Here is a 17,169-nt window from a genome sequence, read left to right on the forward strand (position 1 = left end):
GAAAGGTGTGCCCAACCAGTGATTCTGCAGGAAACAGAATGCCATGATGGCTACCTTTTACGTTGTTAAATTCTGATAGAAAAAGCTACTCAGAGAGGTACCGGCATTAAATGAAAAGGCAATTTCTTCAGCTGGACTTTAGCCCCCTAAGCGTGCCTCATCCTGAGTTACATATGCGTCTGTGTATGTACGTCTGTAAGTTGTAGGCTTATGTTTGTGTGCATGCGTACGCATGCTATATAGAGACATTATAGATATAGACGTGTGTGCTATAAAAAGACATTATATATGCAGATGTAGATAGGGACATACACCACACAAAAAAACAAGCTTGAGCATGTCAGGTCAGAAGATATATGCAATTTTGCCATTTCCCCTACCTGAATCTCATCTTGAGGATTCGGCGATTCTTGATTACAGAGAATGCTTTGAAACCTTTGTAATAGAGGGAGCAAGGGGGCACTGGTTCCCTGGGCGGAACGCTCATTATCCGTTTCTCTGGCTCCGTTATCCCACAGCTGGAGCAACAACATGATGGCAGACAGCATTTGGCTGAAGAACAAAACGAAAAAACCACAACATTTATCCCTACCTCAAGCGCAGTGGGTTTTTGGAGCATTCGTGAAACCAAAGGGGGAGTGGGAGGGAGGGTGGGTGGAAAAAAGAGAGAGAGAGGGAGATGCATAAATGCTCCGTGGCCCTGAGTTTCACAGGTGGCCAAAGGAATATCGCTGAAACTCTTGTCCTGGATTCAGGGCCTAAATAAGACCTCAAATCTCTGCTGCTACTTACACAGATTGCCCTGATGATCTAGAAGAAAGGAGCAGATAATAAATTCCCTGCTTGTGTAGGCTAACTGTTCGAGGTGCTGCTTCTTGCCCAAATTAAAATTAACTGAAGATAGTTACAACTAAAGAAATTCAGTAAGGGGAGGGGGGGAAAACTACACAAAAATGCTCTTCTCTCATTAAGGTTCCGAGATCCAAGACGGACCACACCTTTAGAGCTCTTCATCAATGGCCTCTCGCTTCCAAGCACCACCAGGGAATAGCCAGAGGAGAAAAAGGGCAAACACACCCCGGGACGTTGGGCCGATAAGACGCCAGCGCGTGCTAGAGTCTTGCATTTCTCACCTCAGGGTGCCTCTCTGCACCGCCAACTCCAACAGAATGGCTAGAGCCAGGTGCTGGTCTTGCAGGGGGATAGCGCCCGACCCTTTAGCACTCGGAGCCCCGTGCACGTCACTGCGACCAAAAGACAATCCGATCTCAGACGTCATTTCGCAAAGAGACAACGCAACCGAGCAACGCGCTTGGCCCATCCCGACGTCCCCACGGCCCTCCAACCAGAAGAGGGAAAAATATAATGCCGCCCACGGGTTCGGGACCCCGTCTCCTGCTGTTCGAGGTGGTCAACGAAAAAGAGAGGGGTGGGCACAGACACCGCAAGGGTGGAGGGAGCAAGGCGGCTTCCTCAAGCAAAATCCCGAAGTGACTCCCAGCTTCCGGAACCTACTTATGGGACTCTCCCTTGGGAGATGTCTGCTCCTGACCACACTTGCAAGGAGCCTGGACTCCCTGGGAGGCTGATGTTAAGGGAAATACAGTGGAGGGGAGGAAGGAAAGGGAGGGCAGGAGTATGTCCAAGGAGCTTAGATTTTCCAACCCTTAACTCTGATGGTCTTTGGGGAAGAGAGGGGATTGACAGCAGTGTCCCAGTTTCCTGCCGGGAAAAGGGAGCCCAACAGCAACTCCCATCGCGCCTTGGGGAAAGCGGTGAAGGAAGGCTTGGGCTCCCAGATGGAGAGGCAGGCATTCCTTTCTCTGGTCAACAAATACTGTCATGGATGCACTGATCTCTCAAAGATTTGGGAGCAGGTCCTGGGGTCAATTCTTTCCCCTCTGACTTCCCCAGCATGAGAAAAGGGGCGGAAGGGAGGGAAGGAGGAGGGGAGGGAAGGAGGAGGGGAGGGAAGGAGGAAGGGAAAGGTAGATCAATGGAAGGATGGATGATGGCTTCTGTTTCTTTGACCTTTACCTATTCCTCCATCTTTCCTGAAAATGCCTGGTGAGGAGTATCGGGAAAACGAATAAAAGTAGAGCACCCAAACCAAGGAAACCTCCTTAGGGAATATTTGTGTCTTCGCTTAAAACTGTGAACTCCAATTCCCAAAGACTCCTGAAGTCAGAGGACTTCTGAGAACTTGGAGACTCCTGTCTGTACTTGACATTCCTAATTTATCTCTCCCTTTCTCCACTCTCCAGATTTTCTCCGATAATGAATGATGCACTTTTGAGTACCCTTATGGGGTACAAAAATAGGACCTTTAAGTCTAGGAGAATGGAGGGAGAAGTGCTGAACGACGCATCAATCCTTCGCAAGATGAGTTTACGGGGAAAGGCTTTGCAAGAAATCCAGAATGACTTCTGAGTGTCGTTGACACTGCCCGCCAAGGTTCCTGCTGTGCTTGGGAAGGATTTTATGGAGGACTCTTCCCCAGAGAATCAAATCAAAAAGTGTGTTTGGGTTCTATACAGCTGATGAGAGCTGATAGAGCCATTAACCATAAAAAGATGAATTCGGCAGTAATAAAGCAATACTCCATTAACAAAGGAAAACAAGTTGCTAGAATTTTTAACGGTAAGATTTAGTGGTCAAATCAGAAGCTGTCCACTTCAACTGCAGGCGACGGAAGACTCTCTGCAGGGGATTCGTACTAATAATTGTGACATTTGTTAAGCACTTACTGTGCTCCAATCACTCAACTAAGTGCTGGTGGAAATACAAGCTAATCAGGTTGGACACAGTTCTTGTCGCCTATGGGGCTCACGGCCTAAGTAGGAAGAGAACAGGTATTGAATCTCCATTTTGCAGGTTAGGAAACTGAGGCACAGAGAAGTTAAGTGTCTCACCCAAAGTTGCACAGCAAACAAGAGCTGGGATTAGAACCCAGGTCCCCTGACTTTGAGGCCCAGGCTCCTTCCACTAGGCCATGCTGCTTCCTAACAATAATAGTGATACTTGTCATGTGCTTACTATTGTGCCAAGCACTGTAATAATAATAATAATTATAATAATGTTGGTATTTGTTAAACGCTTTCTATGTGCAGAGCACTGTTCTAAGCGCTGGGGTAGATACAGGGTAATCAGGTTGTCCCACGTGAGGCTCACAGTTAATCCCCATTTTACAGATGAGGTAACTGAGGGACAGAGAAGTTAAGTGACTTGCCCACTGTCACACAGCTGACAAGTGGAAAGCAATGGGAGAGTCCACAAGCAGACTGGAAACAGTCCCTGTCCTCCCTGGGGCCCGCAGTGTACAGGGAAGGGAGTATAGGGGCTGACACCCCATTTTACGGATGAGGAAACTGAGGCACAGAGCAGGGAAGTGACTCGCCCTAGGTCACCCGGCCGGCAGGACGCAGAGTCGGGAAGGCGACCCGGTCCAGCCTGGGCTCCACCCGCTCTCGAGAAAGAGTGGAAGAAGCACAGGCCGGGAAGTCTGGAGACGAGAAGCAGCGTGGCTCAGTGGGAAGAGCCCGGGCTTAGAAGCTGGGAGTCACGGGTTCGAATCCCAGCTCCGCCACCCGTCAGCTGTGTGACTTTGGGCAGGTCGCTTCACTACTTGGTAACTCAGTTCCCTCAGCTGTAAAATGGGGATGATGACTGTGAGCCTCCCATGGGACCCCCTGATGACCCTCTATCTCCCCAGCGCTTAGAATGGTAAGCAGCGTGGCGCAGTGGAAAGAGCACGGGCTTTGGAGTCAGGGCTCATGAGTTCGAATCCCAGGTCTGCCACTTGTCAGCTGTGTGACTGTGGGCAAGTCACTTAACTTCTCTGTGCCTCAGTTCCCTCATCTGTAAAATGAGGAATAAGACTGTGAGCCCCACGTGGGACAGACAACCTGATTCCCCTGTGTTTACCCCAGCGCTTAGAACAGTGCTCTGCACATAGTAAGCGCTTAACAAATACCAACATTATTAATGGTACTCGGCACACAGGAAGCGCTTAAAAAATACCAACATTATTATTAGTTTTGATCCCTGCTCTGCCAATCGCCTGCTGTGTGACCTGGGGCAGGTCACTTACCTTCTCCGTGAGTTTGGGCAAATCTCTTAAGTGATGCGCCTCAGCTTCCTCACCTGGAAAATGGAGATCCGACACCTGTTCTCCCTCCCGCTCAGCCCGGGAGCCCCGTATGGGTCAGGGACTCTTTCCAATCTGCTTTTATTGTAGCTATCCCGGTGCTCAGTAAAGTGCTTGGCACAATTATTATTATTAATAGAACACTGGAAACTACTCGACGGCATCTGACGACGGCGAGTTTGGATGGAGAGGACAGGAGAGGGCGGATTTGAGCAATGTTGTGAAAGTGGGACCTATAGGACTTAGTGACGGACTGAATACGCGGGTTGAAGGAGAGAGAGGAGTCAAGGAAAAAGCCAAGGTTACGGGCTTGTTCATTCAATCGTAATTATCGAGCACTTACTATGTGCACAGCACTGTACTAAGCGCTTGGAATGGACAATTGGGCAATAGATAGAAACGATCCCTGCCCAACGACGGGCTCACAATCTCATCGGGGGAGACAGACGGACAGGAAGGACGACGGTGTCATCTAAAGCGATGGGAAAGTCAAGGGGAGGACAGGGTTTGGGTGGGAAGACAAGGAGCTTTGCTTTGGACATTAAGCTTGAGGAGGACAGCCAAGTAAAGATGTCTTTAAGGCGGGAGGAAATGCAGTAAGGGAGAGAGATCGGGGGGTAATCACATGGGACATAAAAGAACTAAGTCTTGCAATGAGAGGATGGGGAGGAAAAAAAGAAGGGAAAAAGGAGGAAAAGGAAGAGGAAGGTATTAGAGCACTTCAGATTTAATTTCTACTGTGTTCTCCTAAGTGCTGCAAATAACAGGTTTTTACTGAATTAACTCTGTCTATCCCTGCTGTACTGCCCTTGTTCTTATCATTCATTCATTCAATAGCATTTATTGACCACTTACTATGTGCAGAGCACTGTACTAAGTGCTTGGAATGTACAATTCGGCAACAGATGGAGACAATCCCTGCCCACTGACGGACTTACTGTCAGGGGAGACAGACAAAAATAATAGCAATAAATAGAATCAAGGTGATGTACACCTCATTAACAAAATAAATAGGGTAATAAAAATATATACAAATAAGCAAATGAGCACAGTGCTGAGGGGAGGGAAAGGGAGAGGGGGAGGAGCAGAGGGAAAGGGGGGGAAAGGGGGGCTTAGCTGAGGGGAGGTGAACCTCTCCCCGACCCCGCACCACCCTTACACTTCCGGAGGGCAAAAATTAATCTTTGAGTTCCTCCTCAAAAATCAGGGTGGTGAAATTCTGCAGCGGATTAAAGTACGCAAGTAGATAGGGTCTGCGTGCCAACTGATGCATCAAGGAGATCATTCACCCAAGAGTATTTATTATCCTTGATCTCCATCCAACCTGGCCCCCTTCACTCCACTGAAATTATTCATTCATTCAATAGCATTTATTCATTCATTCATTCAATAGTATTTATTGAGCGCTTACTATGTGCAGAGCACTGCACTAAGCGCTTGGAATGTGCAAATCGGTAACAGATAGAGACAGTCCCTGGCCTTCGACGGACTTACAGTCTAATCGGGGGAGACAGACAAAAACAATAGCAATAAATAGAATCAAGGGGATGAACATCTCATTAAAACAATAGCAAATAAATAGAATCAAGGTGATGTACATCTCATTAGCAAAATAGGGTAATGAAAATATATACAGTTGAGCAGACGAGTACAGTGCTGAGGGGAGGGGGAGGGGGAGGAGCAGAGGGAAAGGGGGGAAAGAGGGTTTAGCTGAGGAGAGGTGAAGGGGGGGGGAGAAGGAGCTAAGGGAAAAGGGGAGCTCAGTGTGGGAAGGCCTCTTGGAGGAGGTGAGCTTTAAGTAGGGTTTTGAAGAGGGGAAGAGAATCAGTTTGGCGGAGGAGAGGAGGGAGGGTGTTCCGGGACCGCGGGAGGACGTGGCCCAGGGGTCGACGGCGGGATAGGCGAGAACGGGGGCCGGTGAGGAGGTGGGCGGCAGAGGAGCAGAGCGTGCGGGATGGGCAGTAGAAAGAGAGAAGGGAGGAGAGGTAAGAGGGGGCAAGGTGATGGAGCACTTATTTATTGAGCGCTTACTATGTGCAGAGCACCGTACTGAGTGCTTGGAATGTACAATTCGGCAACAGAAATTACTCTCTCCAAGGTCAACCAATGACCTCCTTCTTGCTAAATCCAATAGCCTCTACTCCATCTGAATCTTCCTCTACCCCTCAGATCCTTTCTAAACTGTCGACCATCCCCTTCTCCTGGAAACATTATCCAACCTCCATTTCACTGGCACGGTCTTCTCCTGGTTCTCCTCACCTCTCCGGCCGCTCATCCTCAGTCTCTTTTCACAGGTTCTTCCTCCGTCTCCTAACTGTGGCGTCCCTCAGGGCTCAGTTCTGGGTCCCCTTCTAGTCTCCATCTATACCACTCCCTTGGAGAACTCGTTCCCTCCCATGGCTTCAGCTACCATCTCTACACAGATGATTCCCAAATCTGGATCTCCAGCTCTGATGTCCCTGCTCTGCAATCTCCTATTTGCTCCCGCCTTCAAGACATCTCTCCTCGGATATCCGGCCGTCACTTCAAACTGTCCAAGACAGATCGCTCTCCTTCCCTGCATTCTTCTATATCTTCTTGTTTTCGGGACATCTCCCCCTGAACGTCCCAACTGTCAGAAAGAGAACTCGTAATCCCACCCGAACCATCCTCCCCTTGATTTTCCCATCACTTTAGCCAGCACCATCATCCCCCACCTCCCCCCTCTCATCTCGCAAGCCCATAACCTCGGCATTCTCAACTCACTTCTCTCATTCAATTCACATATTCTGTACTGTACTTTTAGTACTTTACTTTTACTGTACTTTCAGTACTTTTACAGTACAGTACTTTTAACACAATTAAATAAAGGCTAAGTGGTGAGGCTGTAAATCATTCTGCCAGTGGGGCATAGAGGAGTGTGAGAATTGGCGTTGGAAAATGTGAGTCAAACCATCTACCTCTTCACCCAATTCATTCCCGTTGAGCTAGTAATTACTATAACAGGATCTTCCCATAATAGAAGGTTTTTCAAGAACACATCTTCTCCACTGTAACAATAATAATAATAATAATGTTGGTATTTGTTAAGCGCTTACTATGTGCAGAGCACTGTTCTAGGCACTGGGGTAGACACAGGGGAAGCAGGTTGTCCCACCCGGGGCTCACAGTCTTAATCCCCATTTTCCAGATGAGGGAACTGAGGCACAGAGAAGTTAAGTGACTTGCCCACAGTCACACAGCTGACAAGTGGCAGAGCTGGGATTCGAACTCATGACTCCTGACTCCAAAGCCCGTGCTCTTTCCACTGAGCCACGCTGCTTCTCCAAAGTCAACAGTTTAAGGACCTTTCCTAGCAAAAAAGGGCGTAAGGACAGCGGGGCTGACTTCACCGACACTAAGAAAACATGAGGGCAAATGGAAAAGCTTTTTCCAGAATCCTATTTTAACAGCCAGCGTGTTCCTCTACCTCTAGAGGAATACGCTAGCGGAGTTTAAGCCGCGTGGACTAGTGGAAAGAGCACTGGCCTGGGATCAGAGGACGTAATTCCAATCCAAGCTCCATCACTTGCCTGCTACGCAATCTTCGGCGAGTCGCCTAAATGCTCTGTGCCTCAGTTTTTTTATGCGAATAATGGGGATTCAATACCAGTTCTGCTTGGTTTCAATACCAATACCTGCTTGGAATGAAAGCCTTTGAGGGTCAGGGACTGTGCCCGACCTGATTATCCTGTACCTACCCCAACGCTCGGTAGACGTGATAAATAACAAATACCACCATTATCTTGCGAAGCCTCGATAGAGAATTCATAAAATTCTCAACAAGGGTGTTTCTCACGTACGCTCTGGTGTCCGCTTCCGCATCCCAAAATGCCCTGGGGTGCTGCCCCTGAAGTGCACCTCCACATACCGATTCCCTCTCGAAAACACACCAGAGTAGCCAGCGACGGCCCGTGCCACGATTCGAGGGGGACACCGGGCCCGCAGCGCAAATGAAGTGACGACATCAGACCGTTCTACAGAAGTCCGCCTGTGTCTGCCCTAAATTCGAGTGTTTCTCCGGGGAGACACCCAGCCATCCCTTCGGCTGTCAGGCTCACGTAGCTCGAACACATATAATACACATATCCAAATATACGTCTACATGCATATTTGAACACTCATTCTAGAAGGACCGGTGGTGCCAATGACCCCACAGGATATAGAAATGAAGAAATTCATCGTGAGCAGGTATTAGATCGTCCTCTCCCTCCCACCCACCATCTCTCTCTCACGATGGAGTCGTCAAAATGAAGCATTCTGAACGTACAAGGGATTGACAGCTGTCTGCCAGATCCATGGGGTCCCTGCCTTTACTTAAGCTCATCACCATCCCGCTGGGCCTCTGACCTTAAGAAGTCAACAGAGGCTCACAACAGTTGGAAATTACATGCCTAGCAAATCCCGAAAGCCACCGGGAACGGTATTTCTAGCCATACGAAAGGAGACAACTTACCCGGTCACAACAGACCTTAGAAATTTAGTCGCTCTCTCCACCACTTCCAACCAAACTGAAGAAACTGTGCTCTCATCAAAGAGAGAAGCTTCCGGCAGGGCTCGCAACGCGTCGAGGGATTCCTGTAACAGTTCACTGCAGAGGTCTGCATCCTCACCTGGTGGCAACAAGAATCATTCCTACTTAAAGATGCAAAAATTGGGGACAAGAAAGCCTTAGAATCGGAAATGTTTTACCTACCTTGACCCGAACTCAGCCCAAAGGTTACGTTTCATTCAAACCCCGGCTCCTAAATCCTTTACTTCCACCCACGTTTTAGCCATCAGGGCCCGTAGGGGAGAGGGACACCCGCTTACCACCCCCAAAACCCTCTAACAGTTCACTGGAGAAGCTGAACACTTTTCAGGAGCAAAAAGTACACGGCGGCCTCCATAAGTCCCAATCAGGAGGAGCAGGCAAATCTGCCTTTTATTGTTATTTCCATGGACGTATTTTTTTCACGGACATAGCAGACAAGCATTTGGAAGTCTAACTACCAAGAGGACTTAGTTTACCTGACCGCCAGGCTCTCCGTAGAAATGCAAACGCGAAAGAAAGGGCTGCGCGGGATCCCACTCTGGCGAGTCCTTCCACGCCTTTGCCTGTAGGTCGTGAGCTACATCGAACACACACGTACGTGCCCACACAAGCACACGGGAAAAACACCAAGGCACAGATGTGTATCACAATATTTTAAAGGCATAAAATCCTAACCCTGGATCCCTGACTCCCAGTAACTGACAGGGACAGAGGGAAGGGCCGAAGGGAGAGCTCTACGTTGCCTGGGAGTACTGAACCCCTTTCACTCCCCCTCTCGGCTCCCACCACTCACCTTAGCACAGAGAAGCTATCCCTTGTGTCCTGCAAGGGAGCGTAGGCACTCTCCAGCTTTGAAATGGGGATGGTTGGGAGCTGTCTCTTAGGAAGGGCCACTCTGGGATTAAAAATAGAGAGGACTGCATCGCAGACGAGATGAGTCTCTGCGGACTGAGGGGATCACCTCCTGGAAAGACCCAGTGACTCTGGAGGATCCTTGGGCACCCTGAAGAGATCCCTCGGCTCAACACGACTGGGAGCCCCGTGCGGCCTTGTCCAACCTAACCCCGGCACTCAGAACAGTGTTTGACATAGTGGAGGTGCTCAACGAATACTAAAATATATAGTATAATGTAAACTATATATTTGTATATTTTTTTAATTACCCTATTTATTTTGTTAATGAGATGTACATCCCCTTGATTCTGTTTATTGCTATTGTTTTTCTCTGTCTCCCCCGATTAGACTGTAAGCCCATGAGTGGGCAGGGATTGTCTCTATCTGTTGCCAAATTGGACATTCCAAGCGCTTAGCACAGTGCTCTGCACATAGTAAGCACTCAATAAATACTACTGAATGAATGAATATGAAAAGACAAAAAAAAAAGAGTCTCTCGCCCAGATCAAGTCAGTTGCCTGTCTTCCCTTCAAAATGCAGGCATACCGATCTGGCCAAGCTACGGCTTCCCTCAAACCTCAGAAGTTTAGTGGGGGAAGGATGAGCAAATCCTCCTCCTAAGGAACTCTCTTAGATATCATAAACATACAACGCCCATGCTGCAGAGGACCGCGTTGCCAAGCCAATAACTTTCCGGTCCATCGTTTTTGAACACGAGTTCCGCGTACGGCCCTGTCAGAACAGCCAGAGGCAGCGGGCCTTGGTGTAATGATGAAATTATACGGTTACCCCTCTATTTTTAAATTTTCAAAAGACAACACTCAAATCCAGCTCTGTCAGTCGGCTCGTGTTCTAATCATTCGGGCGTTTGAATAATCCCCCTGGAAATGTGGCAGAAGGAATAGGAAATAAAAAAGGGACCATTCCCCAGTCTGGTACTTTTGTTTTTTTTTACTTCTCAGAAAATGTGCATTTCAATTTAAGTGACACAGTCAGCCTTGCAGGCGAAGGGAAGAAATGTGAAGGTGTCGGATCTGGGCTCTTCCACTTAAATCTCCCGGGATCTCAGGGCCACTTCAATCCGGTACTTATTTGTATTGGACAATAGGGATAAGACAGAGGAAACTGCAGATCCAACGCCTTCAGAGGACAATTAAAGCCCAAACTACAGGCTGAACTCCAAGGAGAGGACTTCAGCAAAGCCCTTGCACATGGAGAAGCCTGCCCAGCAGTAACATTTATTTAGCGAGGCATTTTGTTTTGCCTTGTTTATTACAAACTAAGGGAACAGTTTTCCAGGACACAGAAATAATGCCACGCTAGATCTCCTTAAGAACAAGAAGACAGAATCGTCTCATATAAGAATTAAAGAAAGAAGAGTAAGAGACGTGTAAGGAACAAATATATATAAAGGTCTTACAGGTTCATGTGACCTCTCACAACATGCTTACACAGAGCTACTAAGGAGCTCTGGCTGGGACATAAAGGACTTATCCACACACACACAACAAAATTCATGGACCACAGCACAACGATGCAGACACAAATGTAAGCACTCACCAAGAAAGCAGATAAACCAAAAAGGGTGACAGGACAACGATCGATTGAGAAGGTTGGTGGGGCAGAGAGAAAAAAATACCCACAGAAAGAAGGGGAAAGAGAAAGGGGAAAAGGAGACGTTCACGGCCAAAAGGTAACCCAGGCAAAGAACAGGTCCTTCTGCTAGAACTTGGGATAGTAAAAGATATTTGGCAGTGCCCTGATGAGTGAGAATTTCCTTGACCCGGGCCCACTGGCTTAGTCGGTCCCAGGAAGACAGGAGGAGAAGTTGGGAAGAATAACAAGTCACGGGGAAGAATATGTTTCTTAAGGAAGAGAAAGCGCGCACAATCAAGCCCCGAAACAACAGCCTTAGTGGTCACGGAGCTTTAAAAAAAGTTGTACGAGTTCCCTTTCTTATTGGCATTAATAAGTACGCAGTGCTACCTAATATAAGCCTAGATGAACAAAATTTTCCAAATACCCCAGCTCTGTCGTTTCACAGTTAGGCAGCAAAGGAATGAATATCTCCTCTGCACCTGTTACCTTTTTTTGTCGACAGCAGGCAAAGAAATGTTACTGCTTTTCCACTTGACCTTGACGTTCTCGTGAAGGACGGTTCTATTGAGTGCAATAAAGTAACGTTCCAAGATGACCAGCCTCTGCTTCAGCCGCTGAGCCGAAAGAGTCGTCGTGGCCGTCTGGGCGGCTAACGTCTGCTGCTCTTTCACCAGTACGGAGAGGCACTCTTTCAACTCGTTCACATCTGAAAGAAAAAGACGGGGAAAGGATCACCCCACTCAGTATCTCAGGCAGGTTAGGCAACGCTACATGTGAAACGGCACCAAACGGAGAAAAGGCGGCGGCGAGTCACTCTAGGCTTCAAGGCTCTCCATCATCTTGCCCCTTCCTACCTCTCCTCCCTTCTTTCTACTGCCCACCCCACACGCTCCGCTCCTCTGCCGCCCACCTCCTCACCGTCCCTCGGTCTCGCCTATCCCGCCGTCGACCCCCGGGCCACGTGTTCCCGCAGTCCTGGAATGCCCTCCCTCCTCACCTCCGACAATCTAATTCTCTTCCCCTCTTCAAATCCCTACTTAAAGCTCACCTCCTCCAAGAGGCCTTCCCACACTGAGCTCCCCCCTTTTTCCCTCTGCTCCCTCTACCCCCCCTTCACCTCTCTGCAGCTAAACCGTCTTCTCCCCGCTTTCCCTCTCCTCCTTCCCCTCTCCCGTCCCACCCCCTCAGCACTGTACTCATCCGCTCAACTGTATATATCTTCATCATCCTATTTATTTTGTTTAATGAGATTCATTCATTCATTCAATAGTATTTATTGAGCGCTTACTATGTGCAGAGCACTGTACTAAGCACTTGGAATGAACAAGTCGGCAACAGATACAGTCCCTGCCGTTTGACGGGCTTACAGTCAAATCGGGGGAGACGGACAGACAAGAACAATGGCAATAAATAGAGTCGAGGGGAAGAACGTCTCGTAAAAACAATGGCAACTAAATAGAACCGAGGCGATGTACTTTTCATTAACAAAATAAATAGGGTAATAAATATATACAGTTGAGCAGACGAGTACAGTGCTGAGGGGATGGGAAGGGAGAGGAGGAGGAGCAGAGGGAAATGGGGGGAAAAGAGGGTTAAGCTGCGGAGAGGTGAAGGGGGGGTGGTAGAGGGAGTAGAGGGAGAAGAGGAGCTCAGTCTGGGAAGGCCTCTTGGAGGAGGTGAGTTTTAAGTAGGGTTTTGAAGAGGGGAAGAGAATCAGTTTGGCGGAGGTGAGGAGGGAGGGCATTCCAGGACCGCGGGAGGACGTGGCCCGGGGGTCGACGGGATAGGCGAGACCGAGGGACGGTGAGGAGGTGGGCGGCGGAGGAGCGGAGCGTGCGGGGTGGGCGGTAGAAAGAGAGAAGGGAGGAGAGGTAGGAAGGGGCAAGGTGATGTAGAGCCTTGAAGCCTAGAGTGAGGAGTTTCTGTTTGGAGCGGAGGTTGATAGGCAACCACTGGAGTTGTTTAAGAATGAGATGTACATCACCCTGGTTCTATTTATTTGCCATTGTTTTCATGAGATGTTCTTCCCCTTGACTCTATTTATTGCCATTGTTCTTGTCTGCCTGTCTCCCCCGATTAGACTGTAAACCCGTCAAAGGGCAGAGACTGTCTCTATCTGTTGCCGATTTGTACATTCCAAGCGCTTAGTACAGTGCTCTGCACATAGTAAGAGCTCAATAAATACTACTGAATGAATGAATGAATGAGTCGGCCGAAGGGATCTCCAGTGAAAGGTTTAACTTATCCCCAGAGTGAGTCCATTGCAAAATCAAACAAAAATAAAAATCGATGGCCTAAATCAAGCCCCTTCCCAGAGACGGTCAATCCTTAGTCTATCTACAATATTGTCAGACTGGGGCCAGATGAGGCCCGGATCTGATTCGCTTGGAAAGCACTTATATTATGGACCCTAACTACCTGGGGTGGGAGTGGATTACTCTGTGGCTTCCAATTTATCCATCGCCATCCCGATGAGCCTGGGAGTCGGCTGCCCGGGAAGCCCCAGGTTAGTAATGAGGTGTCCACCCCCTCGATTCTATTTATCGCTATTAAGTTGTCTTGTTTTGGTCCGTCTGCCTCCCCCGATTAGACTTTGAGTCCGTCGATGGGCGGGGATTGTCTCCATCTGTTGCCGAATCATCCATTCCAAGCGCTTAGTACAGTGCTCTGCACACAGTAAGCGCTCAATAAATGCTATTGAATGAATGAATGAACGGTGAGCCAGGGAGAGGGGAAGGCCAAGTAACGGTCAGGTTTTTAACTACTCTCCTCCTTCCTATGCGGAGGCCGGCCCAGGGACACATAAAAGCCCTCGGGTCTAGCTGGGCCACGCTCCTCCCCATTTCAGAGATAAATAAATTGTGGCATTTGTTAAACACTTACTATGTGCAAAGCACTGTTCTAAGCGCTGGCGGATACAAGGTGATCAGGTTGTCCCACGTGGGACTCACAGTTTTAATCCCCATTTGACAGATGAGGTCACTGAGGCACAGAGAATTTAGGTGACTTGCCCAAGGTCACACAGCTGACTGGCGGTGGAGCGGGGATTAGAACCCGTGACCTCTGACTCCCAAGCCCGTGCTTTTTCCACGAGAACACTGGTCACTCCTGAGACACACGACACGCTCGATCATGGAAATAGCCCGGGCTTGGGAGTAAGAGCTCGTGGCTTCTAATCCCGACTCCGCCACTTATCAGCTATGTGACTTCAGGCCGGTCACTTTGCCTCTCTGGGCCTCAGTTACCTCATCAGTAAAACAGGGATCAAGACTGGGCGCCCCACGTGGGGCAACCTCATTACCTTGTATCTCCCCCGGTGCTGAGAAGCAGCGTGGCTCAGTGGAAAGAGCCCGGGCTTGGGAGACCCAGAGGTCGTGGGTTTTAATCCCGGCTCCGCCGCTTGCCAGCTGTGTGACTTTGGGCAAGTCACTTCACTTCTCTGGGTCTCAATGACCTCATCTGTAAAATGGGGATTAAAACCGTGAGCCCCGCGTGGGACTACCTGATCACCTTGTATCCCCCGGTGCTTTGCACATAGTAAGCACTTAAATACCACTACTTATTTATTTATTTTTAACAAATGCCACTATTAGGAGCAGTAGTAATCGATTACACCTATTTATCGAGTGACTACCGGAGGCGGGACCAATACCCAGTAGAGAATAAGAGTAATGAAACAGACGGTTTCTGAGCTAACAGTCTAACGGGGAAAACAGAGAGACATCAATTATTTACAGAAGAGGAGGAGAACGAAAAGATGAGCAACTCAAATAAGTGATTAAGTAGCAGAGTACATATTCTATCTGTTGCCCAATTGTACATTCCAAGCGCTTAGTACAGTGCTCAGCACATAGTAAGCGCTCGATAAATACTACTGAATAAACCGGTAGGAACAGCAGGTGCTCCGGGCGGCTGTGAGTACATAAGTCGGGAGGAAGATCAAAAGTAGTCGGTAGTAATACCATTTATGCGACTAGCAAATTGCTAATTGGAAATGAAGATACACATAAGCATAAGAATAAGATAAGGAAGCGACACATTCCCTGCCCACAAGCAGGTGAAGCAGCGTCGCTCAGTGGCAAGAGCCGGGGCTTGGGAGTCAGAGGTCATGGGTTCGAATCCCGGCTCTACCCCTTGGCAGCTGGGTGACTGTGGGCCAGTCACTTCACTTCTCTGGGCCTCATCTGTAAAATGGCGATGAAGATGGTGAGCCTCACGTGGGACACCCTGATGACCCTGTATCTCCCTCGGCGCCTAGAACAGTGCTCTGCACATAGTAAGTGCTTACCAAATACCAACATTATTATTATTAAGCAGGTTACACCCCAGTGGGGGAAGACAAGCTTGGAAGCATTTAGAGCAAACAAAATACAAAATGGAATCTACAGATAGCTCAGAAGTAGGAGAAAATCAGGTAGGGAATGCCTCAGAAAGGTGGATTTTTAGAGGGTTTCTACTGGGTGGATCTAGAGAGTGTGGAAGCTCCAGAAAGAGGAGGGGCATGAGCAAAGAGGATTTTAGGAGGGATCTGAGCTATGGGTGGGGCAGCCTCCCGGTCCTCAGTCACCTGTTCGCTTAGGATGGGGGGTGGGAGGGGGTGGTGTGGATTCAGGCCTCCAAGGCATCATCAGACGGGTGCAAAATAAGCACAGCTGCGTGAGAAAACCCCCCCGTAATGCTCCTCCACCCCCGGCCTCCCTCGGTCTTTCTGACCCTCTAGGAGTCGTGTGAGATTCGGTCCAACCCCAAATGGCACCATCAGGAATGGACTGCCCTAAAAATAAAATCTGGTAAATGAGTGCCTGAGGCTTACTGGCAGTTTTGCTCCCCTAGTAGAAAATATCAATGATGCATACAGGAGGTAAAGGGACATTTTAGCCTTTCTCAAGAGGAGTGAAGATTATTGCAAGCCATTTCCAGAACAACCTGATCGATACTTTAACCCAAGAAACAAATGCCTTTCAGTGAGGCTTTCAAAAGGCTGTGGCCTCAGAGAACACAGAATCTCTCTCCCGCTGGATTACCCACTTGGTTCACGGAGCCTGCAGGGATGCCTGACAGTATGGCATCTTTCTTTGCCCCGTGACAGAGCCCAACGAATGACCTCTGACATGGAGTCCCAGCCTGTTGTACCTGCCCCCCGCTGCCAGATGACTAAATGGATCCCGCTTACCCCCGCCCTCCTCATGGTCCTATTCGACTTCTGCCTCCCCGGCCCTTGGCCCCATCCCACCTGCTTCCCCCGTGTCTCCGTCCCCCGCCTGTGCCCGACCTACGCAGCCTTCTGCTTTTAACCAAGTCCCGCCCCGGCCGCGTCTGCCCCTTCCTCGACACTTAGGGACCTCTGGCGGGCCTGGTCCCCTGTGGCTTCCAAAGCTGGAGGGTAACGGGGATGGGACCAGACCATGGCGGAATGGGGGGAGGTCTCTACTACTGAGCATTCCCATCTCTTCCCCACGGTTTAGGAGGGTTCGGGTGGGCACGGGGGAAAACAGAAATCAAGAGCTGCCTGGGTGCGGGGGTGTTGAGTTTCAAGGGGGCCATCTGGATAAGGGGGAAGGAAAGACCGGGTGATGTTCGGGGAGAGTTAGGGGGGCCACAGGGCAGGGAATAGTCAGGGTCACAAGGTGGGGGACGGGGAAGTTGCTGGGATGGAGGTTTAGAACCGCCACGAGGAGAGGAGGGGGCTCGGAGAGTGGGGCGGGCAGGCCATTACGTGACCAACGGAGAGAGTCATCGGAAAATACTAGTTGTTACGCCGGCATAGAACCTTTAGGAGAAAGAGAAAGCAGGTCTTCGAGTGGAGACAGTCACCCTCCATTCCCCTGCTTTTCCAGTACATAAATCAATCGATGGATTGACCTAACGCTTACCGTGTGCAGGGCACTGTTCTAAGCGCTTTGGAAAATACAGTACAATGAGAAGCGGCGCGGCCAGGTAGATAGAGCACAGAAGAACCTGGGTTCTAATCCCAGCT

The 17,169-nt window shown here is 49.2% G+C and overlaps 1 protein-coding gene across 4 annotated transcripts in view; it reads right to left on the reverse strand.

The window, feature by feature from the left end:
- HERC2 (HECT and RLD domain containing E3 ubiquitin protein ligase 2) overlaps positions 1–17,169 on the reverse strand; it is a 217,205-nt gene that overhangs the window by 169,737 nt on the left and 30,299 nt on the right. For 3 of the 4 annotated variants that reach the window (XM_029083305.1, XM_029083302.2, XM_029083304.2), the window contains exons 5-9: positions 11,679–11,898; positions 9,176–9,276; positions 8,622–8,778; positions 1,134–1,244; positions 381–552 (exon numbers count right to left, since the gene is read on the reverse strand). In XM_029083305.1, the coding sequence (XP_028939138.1) occupies positions 381–552; positions 1,134–1,244; positions 8,622–8,778; positions 9,176–9,276; positions 11,679–11,898 (761 nt within the window). The remainder of the gene's footprint in view (positions 1–380; positions 553–1,133; positions 1,245–8,621; positions 8,779–9,175; positions 9,277–11,678; positions 11,899–17,169) is intronic. The other variant, XM_029083306.1, reaches the window with a different exon arrangement.

This window comes from Ornithorhynchus anatinus, chromosome 18, assembly GCF_004115215.2.
Source record: "Ornithorhynchus anatinus isolate Pmale09 chromosome 18, mOrnAna1.pri.v4, whole genome shotgun sequence".
Taxonomy (NCBI): Eukaryota; Metazoa; Chordata; class Mammalia; order Monotremata; family Ornithorhynchidae; genus Ornithorhynchus; species Ornithorhynchus anatinus.